At 32.8% G+C, this 18,765-nt stretch overlaps 2 protein-coding genes across 2 annotated transcripts in view; one reads left to right on the plus strand and one right to left on the minus strand.

Annotated features, from left to right (window-relative positions):
• Positions 1–18,765, plus strand: part of LOC130675449 (uncharacterized) — a 188,385-nt gene that overhangs the window by 86,723 nt on the left and 82,897 nt on the right. The window contains exon 4 of the mRNA XM_057481145.1: positions 9,606–9,665. Coding sequence (XP_057337128.1) covers positions 9,606–9,665 — 60 coding nt within the window. The remainder of the gene's footprint in view (positions 1–9,605; positions 9,666–18,765) is intronic.
• LOC130675452 (uncharacterized) lies at positions 1,510–5,184 on the minus strand. Its single transcript, XM_057481157.1, has 3 exons — positions 5,059–5,184; positions 2,851–2,965; positions 1,510–2,796 (listed from the first exon to the last, which is right to left on the minus strand). The coding sequence occupies exons 1-3, from the start codon at positions 5,156–5,158 to the stop codon at positions 1,605–1,607; spliced, it is 1,407 nt and encodes a 468-aa protein (XP_057337140.1). The 5' UTR covers positions 5,159–5,184; the 3' UTR covers positions 1,510–1,604.

Genomic DNA, 18,765 nt, shown 5'->3' on the forward strand with positions numbered 1-18,765 from the left:
AATTAGATTTTATCTTAATTTCATAAAATCGTAAAACATAAATTTAATTCGAGAGATTTTAATTTTTTTACTTTGCACCAGTAATTACTCTTGAATATAAACGCGAACTAAAAGCTTACTTAAATATTCCTCCATTTCTTCAATAAATTATCTTTCATTTTACATTTTATACATCAACCAAACTCGCATCTATTTAAAGAAACAATAATAATAATAATTATTATAAATCCATTTCGTTTCAAAAACAAGTAACACACAAAATAAATTTAAATTTTCGCTTTGCATCGTCAATCACTTTAACAAGTTATAGATGTAGCAAAAAAATTTAACATTTTCTCATTTCTTTGATAGGCAATTTCGTTTTATGTACAATTTTTATACTGTTTGAAGTCTTTTTTTATATTTGATTCACGTACTTCTAAAAAAGATATTTTCTCATAGGATATAAACACGAAATGTTTAATTTACTTTTTACTAAACATAAAAAATAATTAAATAAAAATAATATTATTAAATAGTTCTATCGAGTTGCCATAGCTGACGTAATTATAAGACCAAGTAATGGAGAAAAATATAAAATTACGATAAGAGTAATAATGCTAACAGTTATTACGATGTTTGGAGTTTGTAATAAAATACCTCCGATAAAACTTGACCGTGTCGTTTGAATTTAGTGTAATTATAATTATTAAATTGATAAAAAAAAAAATAATAATCATCTTTACGAAATTATCAGTAAATTAAAATCTTCTGAATAATTCCAGGGAAGCAAATAAAAATTTTTCATTAATAATTTTAGACACCGTGTAAAAAAAATTTTTTTTTTACTGTGTGCTTATCACGAGCCCTTCCCGACTGCTTTAATATCCTATTTCAGCTTTTTCACGTACGTTGAAAAATAAAAAACAAGATAGTAAAAAGCTTACTATATATGAGTAAAAAATACGAGCGATATTGCGATGCTCAAAGAAAATAGAAAATGTTGCAGCAGGTACTTGCAGTATCAGGAGCTGGAGCAGCAACAGTAGTAGATGCAGTAGTAGTAGTAGTAGTAGTAGTAGTAGAAGTAGTAGTAGTAGTAGTAGTAATAGTGGTAGATAGAGTCAGTATAAAGAGTCATACGCTTTAGCAGCAGCACTATATACCGTCAGCGGTCACAGTTAGAGGCTAAGACCTGGATTACGTCTGCTCTGAATAGGAAATTAAGTATTTGCTCTCTGTAACATCAAAATGTCTGAGGATTAACGAACCGCATTAACTTGAATCTTTTAAGCTTTCTTCATATCCTTTATGAACAAATATTTTCCGTTCATAAAAACTTATTTTTTTATTCATCCATTTTATTATTTTCTCTCCATAAATAACAAAAAATTAAAAAAAAAAAAAAAAAACATAACATAATTTACTGCAGTATTACGGAAATCCTGATTACTCCATTAACATGCCTATGAATTTATAAAACTCATTGCGTCGGTGACTCTTATAAATTCTGAGTAAATAGAACCGGTGTTTTATTTAAAAAAATATTTATTAAGTTAATCAATAATTAAATAAATCAGTTATTTATTACAGACTATTATTTAAATATTGTACCGCAACTGAATTTAATTATGATAATTATCTTGATCCTCGTTTTCATAATTATCTGGGTCGGAGGGTTTAGCGACACGCGTTTGACCGATAATTATTTTGGTATTCGTTAAATGAATATTTCTCAACGGACTTGTCTCAGTCTCTTTCTCCGTCTTATTATCTCTCTCTTCCTCTGGTGGTTCTGCTAATTCATTTGGAATAATTCCAAGTCGTTGTTTTAAATTAATGGGTAATTTTAACGTCCAAAAACTCGGACCGATAATAAAAATTGGTGATAATGTTCTTGTTCTCGTGTTCCGCAATTCCAATGTCAGATTATCTGTTCGATTATAAGCTCTTCTTAATCTAGCATCTTTCTTAGAGTTATCAGCAAGCTCATTAGTCAGCACTCTAGCAGCCTCAGTGGGTCCACTGGTAATTTGCGGAGCCGATAGTCCAAAGCCAGAATTATCAATAGACATTGGAAGAAAACGATTGGATGATATTTCCCTGAGGAATTGCTCTGGTGGCGAGGATACGCTCATACCCCACCGATCGCTTGAAAAATTATTCGCTGGTTCGAATAACTTCTTATCTTTATTCACTATTTCTTCTTCTTCTTCTTCTTTACTTTCATATTTCCCTCCTTCTTCTGCCTCCCCACGATTTATTTTAAAATTTTTTCCAACCCCCACGCCTTCACGGTCTTTGAATTTACTTTCGTCTCCATCATCGGCCCTCGATATTGCCATCAAAAAATCCACCGGGGGATTTTTCATACTCATGCCCCACCGACCACTTTGGTACTCAATTCTTTCATCTTGGGTTAACCCATTGGCTTGTGAAGTTTCTGACTTAGAAGAAGAATTATCGAATTTCTCAAAGTCTAATTTCTTGCTTAAAGTTCGTCGTGCCTCTGTCGAGTATTTACCCGCACCTCCAACCCCAACCCCACCCCCACTTCCGCCCTTTACCTTCTTATCCTTTGCAAGTGTATTTGAAGAAAAATCTATTTCCGATAAATTCACTTCCCCTTTTACACTTGATTCATTTTTATCAACATAAGTTAAATTTTTCATTTTTTCTTCGCTATTTTCCTCAACGTTTTTCCACTTTTCTAATCGCTTTTTAGTCAATTCTTGCATTTCTTCATCCCACTCATCTTTCTTATTTTCTTCCTCATTACTCTGTAGCTTTATTTCCCTTTCCCACACTGGGGGTGGCCTAAAAATTAACCCAATTAATTAATCTGTCGACTTTCCCAACCCCCAAACTTACTTAGTGCTGTCGTCTTGCTCCAGCGGTTTCAATGTGTAATTTTTCAGCCAGTCGATATGGTTTTTAAATTTCGAATTGGCCAAATTTCTTCTCAACTGTCTCGACTCGATAAATTCTGAAATAATTATATAATTAATTAAAATTTTAATTACCTCGATACCGAATGCCCACTCTAATAACTCAGACGTTTAATTTACTCAATATTTGATCAGGTTTAATTGATAAAAAAAGACTAGTCCCTAGTGAGTATTTTACAGCTGAGTAAACGACTTCTTATTGAGCGGGTCGTGATCTCTCTCGTCTGAAGAATACGTGAGCTCCTGACTCTCCAGTAGAATAAGAAAATTTAATGTCAGACAAAAAACCCAAGTGAAAGGTAAACGGCAATCAATTGTATCAATAGATCAGTGACTCGTAAACGACCTTTGAAATTTTCACTAAGGAAAATTTTATAATTTATTAATTATAACTATGCACCAATAAATGCTAAATCAAAACCTTCCAATTTCCGAGTGGATGTTAATCAGTACAATCAGGAACTATCAGGCGAAATTTAATCGTTAATTTTATGAAAAAACTTTCAAATTAATCAGGCATAGAGCTCACGGTCGCAGATAACTCACCAGCGCTCACTTGAGCTCGTCATACATTTTTTATATTCTTCCGCGTCATGTCTAGGTTCAAAAATGAAGCATATATACATTGCACTGTTTTCCACTTGTCTTCGTAGCATTTAATATTTTTACGTTCGCACGCTCTTGTATGTTAATTTATTTTTATTACTACGTTGTCATGTCCTCCAAAACTATACTCATACTTTGCCTATTTACTATTTCCCTTTCCTCCTTCTTTGTTGTACTAGAATTACAACAACAACGACGACAAAATATTTTTTTGTTGTAACGAGAAGAAAAATAAATAGTATACTATTCCCTCTTGTGGCTTTAAATATGATAAAACCCATGGGATATCCCATAGAAATCCCATACATGAGATATTCAGAGAAAAAATTATGTATGGAATTTCTCTGATATTCAGAGAAATCTTCTGAAATAACGCTAGCACGTATAAGTAAAGAAAAATAATTTTTTCTTCAATTATCGAGCCCTTGGTCTAGATTTTCTATAGTTTTCATTCTGGGGCTTCGCTATTTTACGGGATTCAAGGGGTATAAATAAAATTGCCCTGTGTATCGTGAAATCAATAAACTACTACAGCTTTACGTCAATGTCTTACGTCGTCTTATACACATCAAGTATCACAAAAAGTTGTTCCGCTATGTTTATTTTTAAAAGGGATACTTTATTGCGAGCATGTACAAGTTTAAGCTGCTCTTATGATGATGGCTATATGTATATTTTTATTTTATGGTAGTCCATATTTTAGATGGTCATTGAATAAATATATTTATGAAAAACAAGTCATAAATAAATTTAATAAATCTGGGGATAAAGTACTTATCAATAATTCTGTATCACGAAATCCATTTCCGTGATATTTTATTCTATTAATTTTTCATTTTATAAATATTTCATTAGTATATTTATATTTTATTCTGAGGATTCATAAGACTATATAAAGGAGATTCGGGCAAAAATACTAAATTTTCATTTCACGGTTTCTAGATCTGGTAAATTTGCTAGTGTAGTGATCTTGTCACTCTAAAAATTTCTATAATTTTTTTTTCAATTTTATTTTAGAATTTTTCTATAATTAAAGACTTACAAAAAGAAAAAAAAATTTTCATTGCAAATATTTATTGTCAGTAAAATCCTAAACATAAAAAATTAATTGAATTTCTGAAAATAATTGACTGACATCTGATTCAATTAAAAAACAAAATTCGTATCCCAAAATTTTGGAATAACCCTTGACCTCATCAGTATAAAAAAAAACTCAAATTTTGACCTGAATAATTTTATTTGCTCAAAAACGGAGTATGTTCATTTTGCCTCAGATGTACAATTCGTTAACAAAACAAATTGAAAATTTATATAAATCAACAAGATCGTCCTTTTTAAAAATATTTTTTTGTTTGACACAAAGTTTATTTAATCTCATTTTACTCGAGCCCTAAAATTTCACAGATAAATATTTGAATTTAAAAATAATAAATCACATCATCCGATTACAGAGTAATGCATAATCTAACTAATTTATTAAAATATGAACGCGAATGTGTAAATGGCATTGAAATAATCAGCTTACCGGGTAAATCCTCCGAATAGGGAGCCGATGTTGTTAACAAAAGGACGTCAAAAGTGATGAGTGCGGTAATCCACGTGCGATAACTGTGTCTTGCACTCATCTTGATCACCAGAGTAGAATGCAGTGCGTAGTATACACATATTTATTAACTTATACTATACATTAGTTATATATATACATGTATGGATCATATTGAGAACAAGTGGGAGAGTTTATAGTGTAATCAAAAGCACGAGCCCCGATCTATATTAATATCGCGACTGTAGACGTACCGAGATACCATTTCGATCATGACAATTTATAAATTTTAACTGCCAGTAAAAAAACTTTTATATTATGTTTTTAATTAATAAACAGCAGTTATATTTTTTTAACGACGTAAAGTAAATAAATAAACAACTTTGTTGAGAAAATAAATATATATTTATTATTATATTATGAGTTATTAATTTTTTAAGAGATCTATTGAAACTAAATCGTCCTGAATTTATATCATTTTTATTTATCTGCAGAAAAAAGTTTATATATTTTATATATTTTACGCCTGATAAAAGTTTAAATAAATATTTTTATGCTTCGAATTTATTTTTTGAATGAACGATTAATTTTATTTTTTATTTAACGCTAGAGTTAAATTTAGTGAGCTGACGAAGAAACGCGTCAACGAGAATCGGTAGTTTGATATGAAAAAATAGTCAATAAAAATTTTTAAACTTCGTGACTGATAAATTACGCGTTTTTATTTGGAGCGCAAAAAATGAAAAAAAAATAAAATGCATATTTCGTATAATTCAGTAGTAAAAATTGAGTTGACATAAAAAGTGTAGGTGATATTGTATGTAGTATTGATTTTTTGATAAAACGAAAGACGATTTTGGTGTAAGAATAAGTTTCATGTAAGAAAAGTTTGAAGGCGATTCTCAATTGGACCATGATTCCATACACTTTGAAACTCAATCTTCCTGGCGTGCTCCACTTGAGAGTTATGTTCGTGAGAGCATATCGAGGACTTTTGATATTTGACAAAGACGTGTCATCTTGCTATTGTCCTCTGACACTGTATACTACAACATCTTTCGGATCCGATGAAATTCTTTACTGAAGAATTTACAATTTGTGATATACGGAGAAACAGAGATCTAATTTAAAACAATACGGCAAATTATACCATTGTCATGTGAACCAATTTCGTTGTATAAATAAATAAGAACACAAATTTATTTTTTTTCAAACGTCACAGAACTCAAATATCAAAAATATGAAAACTATGCAGGATATATATGATACTATAAATTTTTGAGCCTTGCGAATCTAAAAATATTCGTGTAAAAAAGTCATTATTAGATTTTTATGGGAAGAGGGGGGGGGGCAAACAGGGTACCTCCAAAAATTTATTTTTAAAAAATTGTATATTTTAAATGGTTTTTAAACATTTCAAAATCACTTTTGTAAATATAATTGAGCGTTATTTTGAATCTCATTAAAAGAAAAAAGATTTAGTGTATTTGAGTCCTCGAAAACTTGGTATTTTCTTGAGTACCCCCTTTTACCCCTCCCTCCCTTACTCCATTTACGTATTTAAGAAAAAAAAAATTTTTCCGTCTCAAAAAAAAAAAAATTTGGTCGAATTCGAGCGTCCGAAAAAAGAACAAATTTTGACAGAACTAAATTGTGGGCACGAGGCTGCTGGCTATTTCTAAATAAATTACAAAAATTAATCTCACATATTTAAAATTCTTATTTATAATTCGTCCACTACCCCTTGGCATAATTAACATAATGTATAAATCTATCGAGGGAAAAGGCGAAGGATTAAAAAAAAATATATACTGGGGTAAAAAAAGGTCATGAACCTTCAGAACTTTAGTAGGATAGTAATTAGCATACTGGTAACGTCATGTTGGACTAAAAGGTTTGCTTATAAAATTTTCGCGTAGTTAATATGTATGATAAATATTAAATATAAATTATTTTAAGCAGCGGGCATTTTTTAATTATTACTGACAATCAATTAAATTATTTTTTTATTAACTGTCGAGGTAATGCCATCCCGCATTTGGATCAATGTCATATATACTAGAGATAATTTATTGATGATGAAAATCCGAAATTAGTCTTAATAAATTAATTTGAATTTCGATTGACATGAAATATTTTATTATTACAAAATGTAATATATATTCGATAGAAATCAATTAAAATGTCATTTATATTAATAGTGTGTGGTTTTTGGTTTCGACATTCATGTTAATTTCCTTTGTGCGCAAGCCCTTGTCGAAAAATTAAAAAACTATCAATATTCATTCCCCGATATTCGTTATAAAAATAAAACAGTAGACTCATAAAATGCAATTATTATAAAATAACAATGAGTTTGTATAAAAAGAAATAAAAAAAGGCAAAACAAATTTACCCATATCTATATATATTGATATAGTTTGATGAATAGTAAAGATAAGCGTGACAGTTTGATCGAATTGTTCTTCCATTATTTATTGTCTTTCTGACCGCTCTGAAATTCAAAAGCTATGATTCATTGCATATTCATGTGTGCGTGCATGATTTAGCATAAAAATAGTTTCAGGTATAAGTAAAATTAAAAAAGTAAATTAGTTATTTATAAAAGCCGGATCCAACATGACTGACATTACATATTAGACATTAATAATAAATTTTCCAATTATGATCGCCGTCGCTATTCCCGAGTCCATTTAAACCGGCCAACAATACACTGATCGATACCCATAGACAGTCCGCATTCCTTTTTCAACGTCCAATTTATTTTTCATCTCTCAGCACTAAATCCTTCTATCGACCAGCGACTCGCTGACAATCGCGTATCAAAACATCACGAGGTTTATGACTATTTTATAATCGTACATTTTTATACTCAACATAAGAAGATTATTACCATTCCTATAGTTTTCTTTCCTACCTATTTTCATTTACTGATTCAACAATAGCTGAAACAATATAGCCCAAAAAATATAAAATATATGTCATCATAAAACTGCACATTCAAACGTGTTCTTGTCTTGATAAAAAATTCTTTACATCATTACTTTTTTAAACCCTTGTAAAATGTATCACAAATTAAATTTTACCTTTTATATTTCCGTTACAAAAGTATCAATAAAAATCGGGTTTCAATTGTTCAAATTCAAAAAAATTTGGTATCGCAAGTTGGCCTGATAAATTCAAAATTGGCTAAATATATAAATATATGTAGATGACTCGTATTGCGTACTAGCGTTCTTTCAGAAGACATGTCTGATACTTTTGAGGCCTTAAGGCATTCATCGGATGCCTTAATTTTGAGCAGGATCGTCGTCAGAGAAATCCGATAGAAATCCTAGACCCAGGGCTCAGTGTTGTGAAGAAAAATTTTTTTCCATTACTTCTGGATGCTAGTGTAATTTTCCAAGACTCGCCTGATACTCCTAAGGCCTTTAGGCATCCACCAGATGCCTTAATTTTGATCAGGATCAACCGTATTTCAAATTTTTTCATGGAAGCTGCTGGATCATATTCCATAAATAACTAAACAAATTTATGTACCTGAAGATCGTAAGGTTTTTTGCCCTACGAAAAAAAAAATTTGAAAAGTGAAAAATCTACTGGATGACTAGATTTCTGAAATGTTTCCCAAGTAGATGCTAATATGTCAGCCGAAAATCTTAAGCCAACCCTTACCCCCGAAACTACGCCTTAAGCAGTCAAATTTCATCCATTTTTTTCATTTTCGTTGTTCGAAAAACGTTTCGATCTTCAGGTACATACAAATTTACTATACAATAAAATTTGATGTACAAATTGTTAAGAATGAAAAAGAATTTATTGTATTTTTAAATTGCTACAGGCAAATATTCAAATAATAATGCAGCATTAAATTTAAAAAATATTGAAGTTACACTTCTTGAAGTATAACAAGACATAAAATTTAAAGTTGAATTGGATAACAACCTTCCGTAATTTCGTTCAACAAAGTTTCATATTTCTTGTCCTTATGTAAGTAAAAAAAAAAATAGTTGACAATTATGCAGACAGATTTGAAAAGTTAAAAAGTATGTCTTTAAATCTAAATATATATGTCTGTTCATTTAGCTTTCGGCGATGTTTCAGGGAAGCGTATCGAGGTATAACCACACCTCGGGCAATGGCATAAATCTCTCGAACGTAGCGTACATAATGCCTCACATAATACCCCTTGTGTTTACACTCACGTGTATGTACGCGTAGATTTATCCAAGTGTGCGCGAGTGTGTGTGGGTGGGTGGACATGCAGGTAGATGCTTGTGTGTTGACTTGTCCCCAGTGCTCACTCGCTGCGAATTCTAGAACGTTAACGTGGCCCCTGCTGTCTGGTTTATTAGCTCGCTGCTGCGTACGTTGTACGGGAAAATTATTGCCCATGTTCGATTTTGAAATTAACTGAGATCGCTAAAGACCCAGTCCATAGAGTCCAAAAGCATTTATAATTATAAATTATTGTTCAAATAAAATTAATGATCCTTTATATTTATATTTTCATTTATTTTATGTTACAGCCGACAATATTTGGAACCGTAGCTTCAGACCTTAATCCTAAGGACGGCAACAGTCGAAGGGTAAGTGGCTTTTTTTTAAATAATGGCTCGAAAATTCTTTAATAAACCCTAGACTTATGATAAAATGAAAAAAAAAGTATATATTTATATACATTAATTTTTTGACGAGACATCTGAAATATTAAAAGTCATATAATAGGTTCATGCACGGAATAAATTTGTCTCAAGCGAGTAATGAGTAAAAATCGTCGCCAAGTTTACTGCTCTCGAGTCTGTGCTGTAACACGCGTTGATACGCGCTCCTGGTTACTCTGAAGGTTAGGATAATTAAAAGTTATAGCCATATCAAGTACCGAGTTTCCACCGTGTGATGGTTTTTTTTTTTTTTTTTTTTTCTTCACATTTATTATTTTTAATTTTGCCCTAATTGTCAAGAATTTTTAATTTTAATTAAATTTACAAGCATACTTTTTTTCTTTGTACGGAAAAAAAAATTTTGTTTAATTTGCGAAATACTAAATTATTACTCGACTACAAACTCAGCTATTAATTATTTCGTAATTATTATAATTACCGAGGGGACGAATTATAAATGTATAGTTTTAATTAGAGAGGAAAATAAAAAAAAAAATGAGTTTGAATTATTTTTAAAGGCAAAGTTGTGTGGCGGTAACTTTCCGATGGTCGTTATCGGTTGTCATTTGGGTATTGATAGACAGGGAGAAAACAGCGAGTGAGTGAGAGATAGCAAGCGACGATGTCGAAATTAACGATCGTCGGGCAGAGCGTGTGCGATGGGTAGTTTGTAACAATTAGTAGATGAGATAATGCAACGGCTGTCTCTTCTGGTATCTATCGGCCGACCGAATTCTCGATACACTTGCTCTACTCCTACAATATCGTTGGCATCGATACCAAGCCCACGATCCATCGATTTCGTGATATGGCCCTTGAGAACTATCGTTCCCAATTCTCGGTTCACCCAAGCATCCTCTGGATCTCTCAAGTACTCTTGATGTCTATATAGTATCGATAGTCCTTAATGTCCGTACACGTCTATTAGTCTTGTAATTACACAAAAAATTTACCGATACAATAACTAACTAATCCAATACAAACAATTTACCGTTTTATTTCGTCGGCATATGGAGTATAAAAGCTGAAAAATAGTATATTACACTACAAGGGAAGAAAGTTGAAATTCCTGCCCCGTGTGATGAGATGCCCGAGGCGAAGCCGAGGGCTTCATGACACACAGGGCAGGGCTTTCAACTATCTTCCCGTGTGGTGTATACGATTTTTCTTTATACCTGGTCGAAAGTACGTTTATTAATTACATTTTTGAATACTATAAACAATACAACCACGTTCTGCCTTCAGCTGACAGGTCGGCCATGTTTTTTTTATTTGCTCCCTATTGACGCGCCTCTTTCGGACATACATAAAACTTTAATTTTTTTCCGTCTCTCTTTTTTTTTTTTGTTGCGTTTTTGCTGCCTGCCCCGCGATATTTGAAAGCACGAGCGAAGCGAGTGCGTCTGGTCGGCGGGGGCAGGCATCAAAAACAAAACAAAAAAAAAGACATAATTATACTTATAAAAAATAAAAAATAACTATTTTTTTTCGAAAGAAATAAATTTATGCCTATAAACAAGATTTTTTTCCTGCCAATAAATAATATATAAATAAATACATAAACTTTCAATAATTAACTTCGCCTCTGCATCAAAATCTTTTATCACCTCATCCTCGTCCATAGATTCATCCGATGAAACTTTTTCATTCATCTTATCATTGTAATTACACTGTTTAATTAAAATATTACATACAACGAGACACAAAAATACTGACGCATATATAAAGCCGTGAAAAATTTTATTTATAAAGTGGTAGACGATCACTAGATGGCAGCAACCGGCTGTTACTGTAGGCACGAAAAAATTTTTTGCTCCCGGCGATATAAGTGAGGGGCATGTAACTCCACCAGGAGAGGGAAATAAGACTTTAGGCCTCAAAATTAAGGAGGGAAGTGCGTACTTTCGACTAAGGTATAAAGAAAAATATATTTTGAACCGGTTCAAAATTTTGTGTACAAATTATTTCACTTTGTTGGAGTTTTAAATTAACTCCATTCGTTCTAGAGAATTCCCACAAGACTAATGACAGGGATAGTGGCAATAAACATCTTTATTATCCAACTAAAAGAGATGCAGTGTCTAGCGTAGGATAACGTAAATGGAGACAATAAATCGCGTAGAATCACAACTAAATTTCAAGTCTATTCTATTGCATTTAAATTATTTACCCCGAAATTGTGAAGAAAATTCTTTATTACTCCAAATCGAAAAGAATTCAATTACATTACCCACGGATTTTTTTTTCTGTAATTAAATTACATGAATAAAATGGAGCTGTTGAAACCACTTACGACACAGAACCTGTTAAACGTATCACAAACACGTAATTTTACAAACGATTGCGTCGAGTGCAAGGGCAGTATAACAAATAGCCCGAAAACATTATCAGGTATGCGGTCGAAGCGTAACGAGCGTTGAGTTTAGTGCACCGACGCCGCCAATAGAGGTCAGTGCGTCCACGGCGCGCCATTAGTCGCGTCACCGTCGGGCATTAGAGTAGAGCGTAACCTATTGTCGTTGGCGTAAATCCGTCCGACAGTTTGTTCCGACTTAATTGCCTCATCAGACATGAGATAATCCAGAGAGGACAACGTTCAATGACCATGGGGACTACGACCTTCATGACGATCACGATAATAATGATACGGGCAAGAAGATAACCGAAGATGATGGCTTATAGACGTATATTCTGTATCATTACTCAGCCTGATAACAGATTAGGATTAAGCTCTGCAGTAGATTCGTCTCAATCTTAAACTTTGATCCCCATTTATTTATCTTACGTGAAATGGAACAATAACGTCTCCCTTTGTCACTTTCAGGAGCTAAGTCGTGCGCTAATTCATTGCTTGCGCTGATGTATGCACAACTACTATTACCTGTTAATGTTTATATTTATACAAACTGTCTAAGTTTACGAAAATTCTTGGGCATTGAGTTGATTCGCCCCCAAGCGATAAATTAATTTGAATGCTATTAAATTGCAAGAGCAAGTACAAATGCTGTTAGATAATCAAAGGAGCGTTAAACCCTCGGGTGGTCGCGTGGTGGCTTCTTAAACTTTTTATTAGTTTGTTTCTCTTTTTGTCTAAGGAAGATCTCCTTCGGGTCTTTCTCCCTACTGGCACGTCATCATGAAAAGGTGAAAATGTTAAACGATAAATTAAAGAGGCTCAGGAAAAGCCGAGGAAAATGAGGGTGAAACTTTGGTCTTTGCCCGGTGGCGAAAACAACACAACTACATTTACACTCAGTGTTTAAGTTACTTTTTACCAAAAACTTTTTTATTTTCTCTTTACTTTATCCCTCGAGCACTGTAGTAGTCTACTTTCTCTTTTCCATTTATGAAAACTTGTAATTACACCACTAAATTTGCATACATTTATTTAGTAACCCTTTGTGTCTAAGTGCTCAACACATTAGTTCAAGGATTTTTACCATAAAGATTTTAATTCACCGAAATTGTTTAAGGGATTCAAAAAGACGTTCAAACTTTTTCTTACCAAATTGAAATGTTGTGGATAACTTTGCAATTTGTATTTACTTAGAACATTTCGATACTCATTATCGCTTTTTGTCGATGATAATATAGTTTTTTTTTTTTTTTTTTTTTTTTCGAGTTTTCGATTTTCTTGGATATACTTCACGCCGAGGAGAAAAAAAGTAAAGAGACGTAACAGCTGCCGCTGCCAGGCAATTTCCCTCGACGAGTACCTCCGTGACTCCCTACTACTATTTAATACATATATGTATATGTATATATATTCTTTCTTGTCATATTATGACAAAGAGCTCGATGCTATCGGTAAACTCTTACCAAACTTTTTTACAATTCATAATATTTTTTAGTGACACTAAAAATTCACATAATATCACTTATTTATTATTTTATAATAATAAGTACTCATATTTTTTAAATCTAAGCTATTCATTTACTTTAGTACGAATATATTATCGGGAATTCAATAAACCGAGTGAATATTTGACCGACGTCATTTTAAACTGGAATAAATTATGTCAATTAACCCGCGGAAAAAATCTATTTATATCTGTATGGTATTTAGGAGAAGTATTTAACAAAAAATATATGTATGTATTCCCGATCCATGAATATACAGTGAAAAAAAAAAGAAAAAAAGTATTGAATAATATTAACTATTATTACCGTGTAATTTATTAAGTCGCGGGGAAATTTGTTGAACTCTCCCGTCGTTTCGCGCGAAGATTTATTGAGCAATATGTCCTGTCGTGTATAATAATTCCACTTTTATGTTAGTTTATTTATTTATTTATTTGTAACTACTCGCAATGTTAAGTTGAGCTCATGACTATGACTCACGTCTCGTCCTAATGCGAATAAAATTACCATTTGAATGCCAGTTGATAGCACAATCCACATTATTTCACCCCACGGTAATTGAGAACTGATGGTTTATTTACTTCCGTTTGTTTATCGCATCGTTTTTATTTACAAAAGACACTATATTTTGTTTTCCTCCCTTTTTAGCACAAACTGAAAATTTACTCGACTTATTTTATTTACAAAAAAAAAAAAATCACATCCGATTATTTTTAAAAATAAATAACTTTATCTGCAGTGTGGAAATTTTATCTCTCCATTTAAAATAAATATTGAATATATATTTTTTCGTAATGAAATACATGAAAGATATTCAGACGGTAAAAATATTTATCTAAAAAAAAATTAGATTTTTTTATTTGCTCTCACAGTTAAAAAAATTAATTCATTGTAAAATAAAAAGCTCTTTCGAAATTTGAATTAAAAAGAATTAAATTTACGAACTGACTTGATAGTTTTGAAAATTTTTTAAATATTGAAAATTCGAATTTTTATTTTTTTAATTTTTTTTCGTTATGACAAATTTTACTACACGAAAAAAATTCAACTTCAAAATTTGAATTTTTGGAGGCCGCTCAGAATTGAAATTTCGCGCGCGACTTTTTAAATTGATTTATTTCAGCTCTGAAAACTGACATCGAAAAATGAAAAAAAAATTTTTGAAGCGCCCAAATATATATACATATATATTTAGTACAAATGGACATGGTAATAAATAATATACCACAGAGTAAGTCATGAAGCATAAAGTCCAAAAGAGTTTGGAGTTAACAGAGCGCAGGTGATGGTTGTAGCAAGTGCGTTTAGCCGGTGATTGTGATGCTGATGCTGATGTTGATGCTGATGATGATGATGAGGATGATGATGATACAGTTAGGCCGGGGGTGTGCACGTGTGTAGCTGGTCGTAGCCAGTGGGTACCGGCATTTAGCTGCGGGCATCAAGGTAATTTGTCATCTGTAGTGAAACCGACGTGGGGCAGCGATCTGCTCGTTTGATGGGCCTAGATTAATTAGCTTAGCTTGGAGAGAGTTTGATGATGCAGGCTACCAACAATTTCACGAGTTTGGGTGCCTGGTGCACGATACTCCCGTGTTACACGTGAATTCCCAAGCTTATATTATATATCCATACATTAACTTATGCAAGCATGTAATCCGATTAATCCACATTTAAGTGAGTTTATAAAATAAAAATCTTCAGTGTTTACAGCCGTGTGTAGTATCCAGACTAACAGAAATAAAAATAGCAAAAAGTACATTTTAATCTGTTAGTTTACAATTCCGATTTCTTTTAACACAAAATAACGCACATACACGGAAATAATTTTCGTATGAATATTGCCACACAGAAAAAAAGGATTTCTTGGCGCAAGAAAAATTTTGCATTAAAAAATGAAAACAAAAATTTTCTTAGGACTAGAAATAATTTCTTGGCTCAAGAAAATTTTTTGATATTCACAATAATCGATTGAATATAGGACTTAAAGAGGGTATGAAATCATACTATCATACCACTTTATCTGCTGGTAAAAAATAACTCAACAATAGAGTAAAACATAGTCTAGCAACGTTAGCATTTGAACAAAAAATACAAATTTTTTGCAACGGCCCAGGATTACTCAAAATTACAGAGTAATTTTTATCAAAAAATTCTTTCCGTATACATATGTTGAAATAAAAAAAAAAGTTTTAACAAAAAAATATATAAATGAAATACATTTCGCAGAGGCTTTAGTGCTTGACGAAGTGGAAGATACGTTGCAATGTTCACCGCCATTTTCTCCCTTTGTTTTATTTTTCTACCAATTCCCACTATACTCTGCTCTACTCTACTCCACTCCACTCCACTCTACTCTACTCTATTCCACACAACACCAGATACAGCAATTCACCAGTTGGCAATCGTTGAATTTCAAGAACGATTTTGGCTTTGTTCTATCCAACAGCTGTAATAGATCTGAACGATATTCCACAATCCGAAACACACACACACACACACACATACATACACTGAATATCAGAGAGAGCTACTGATTAAACACAATCTAATTTTATTCTCTTAAACTACACTATTGTGTGCTCGTTTCCTCTGTTTTAATCCCGCGACAAATACTAATACTTTGTCTGCATTACATAGTTACGTAATTTTTAATCTCACCTCGGACTGAAATGTTAGAAGACTGAAGTAGACTAGAAGTAGAGTAAAATAGGTAACTATTGATACGGAATTGTAGACAAAATGAATGGTTTTAAAATAACAAGTAAAGTTGATGGCATTAAAAAAGTTTTTAACGGCATTGACTTTGAGCTTTTTCTGTGGGAAACAAGTTACGAGATAGTTGCAAGACTTGGGCTCGGATTTCTTTGTCAACAAAGTTGGATTACACCGAAAGGAGAAAATGGGTTATTTATTATTTAAATAAATTTTGTGACAAAGTAAAAAGCCTGGATATTTCGAGAGTTTTTCCAACAGCTTTTACCATTTGATCATGTATTTCTTAACGTTAAACCAGGGGATTACGGGGTTTTAAATATTACCTAATAATTTAACTCTCTGCTCGTGAATATTCAAATATATTCAGGCATTTAGTAAAATATTAATGTCTAGTTTGAATAAAAGAGAAATAAAAATTAAATAAATGATAAGCTTTTAGATTCATTTAAACGATCAGTTTAAAATGGTCTAATAAATTATTTTTAAGTAGTTGGGAAATAGAGAATAGGGAATAGAAAATAAATGCTTTCATTTATTTTATTTTTCCGATGGTAGTTAAAGCATCGGATCTGATTTTCAAAAAGTTATGCGTTGACTTTTAGCTTTCGAGCTCTAACTTGCGGTGGAATAACGCATGAGTGAGTATTGGAGGATGCAAATTGAAAACCAATACCCCGAGTCCTCTGTGTGGCAGAGGCTGCATGAAAGGCTCAAGTTACGGCGTAAAATCGTCAAGAAGACGTGCGATTTTACTACAAGAGGGCAAGTAAAATAATATATATACATGTATATATAAGTGAGTGAGTGATGAAAATCAGAGAAGCAAGTAACTGAAGCAAGATGAATTGATGTAGATGCTAGCGAGAAAGACAGATCACTATATAGATTGTAAAGTACAAGAGTGGTCGAGGCTAAAGTGCTTTGGGTCGGTTGCCATTAAAGATTCGCCAAGCTGTTCGATACATTGAAAGTAAATCCGATGGGTAACTTGGGTAGCAACTATTCTGGCAGCTATCACGGCGACGAAAGTGTCTTTCTTGAAACAGTCTGACTGGCACTCGATAATTCGGAATGTCGATAATACTTTAAGATTTAAATTCCAAGGGAATAAAAAATCCTGATAAACTGACACAGATGCCACACATTGGGTCAAATTTCAAGTGACAAAGAGTATTTTTAATCCCCGGTGTATTTCAACTTTAAAATTTTCAATCCAATGGAGAACCCGCTGATATTTTTTTAAAAATTACTGTGTAATTCTCAGGAGTACGAAATTTGAATAGAGAAGTGAATAAAATAATAATTATTTTGAGATTATGACGGCTGAATTTACAGATTAAAGTAGAGTTGTTGCAGAAGTTGCATTACAACCACAAGATATACCTCAAAACAGTTTCTATTGGGGTCGTAGAATAAATACCCGGGTATCTTGTCTGCAACCCCGTGCTCCTTCGAGACAACTTTTTTGTCACGTTTATTTTTCTCACCATCTATATTTAGTTGGTAATGCGACCACTATTACACCGCCCTTGCCACTATTATCACCACAACGTTCATACAATATTTAGTATATATAGAGTGTATTAAACTCACTGACAGAAACTTCACGGCGAACTTTCGCCGGCGAACCCGTCTGCAATTTTGTAACGTCCAACTTGCACGTTCATCTACACCGCACCGTTCGCAGCGCAGAATCGCTTAACTTTAGAGGAGTTGATGCTTTCCCAGTTACAAGGAATACAAGAGCGAAGAGATTGCGAATGTAAAGACAGACATGAAGAAAGGCATTCAGGGTGTAAACACTCCCGAGGAATGTTAAAGACATCTTACAAGTTGGATTGGATTATCAGCAGAAAAAAGTTGTATTTGTACTTAAAATTATAAAACGTCGAAACAGTTTTCCGCTCAACTGAACGGTATAAAAAATAAATGGAACTAAAATGAAGCCATTAAACGTTATTTCAAGTTGACTGATTGAATCGCGGCAAGGTAAGAGCTACGGACATCCGACCACGATTTTGCCAACCTCCCGAGCGATTTAGCGGACGATTGTCTTACGGTCGGTCGAATGCCGTGGTGCTTCGCCGGATATTCAATTCCCCGCTTTTGTCCTGCTGGATTGAGAAGCGTGACTCGAGAACAATGGAGCTCAGTAGACTTGCCCGACTACGACGACGATGAGATTCGCTTTCATCCCGTAGATGTATAGATAGAGTATTGCCGATTAGTCGAACTGATTAAACAACCTCCTCCAATATCATTAAATTTAAATGATGTATTCACCGCCTCAGGCAACACTGTGTCCTATGCAGTCTAGAGTACATATAATGTATATATATTCAGTCACATATAACCACCCTCGGTGTTTTATATTTTGTTGTGACATGCTAACCAATTTATATTCACTGAATTAATGCGAAAGTGGTTAATTATAACGTAGCTATGA

Source organism: Microplitis mediator, chromosome 10 (assembly GCF_029852145.1).
Source record: "Microplitis mediator isolate UGA2020A chromosome 10, iyMicMedi2.1, whole genome shotgun sequence".
In the NCBI taxonomy this organism is placed as follows: domain Eukaryota; kingdom Metazoa; phylum Arthropoda; class Insecta; order Hymenoptera; family Braconidae; genus Microplitis; species Microplitis mediator.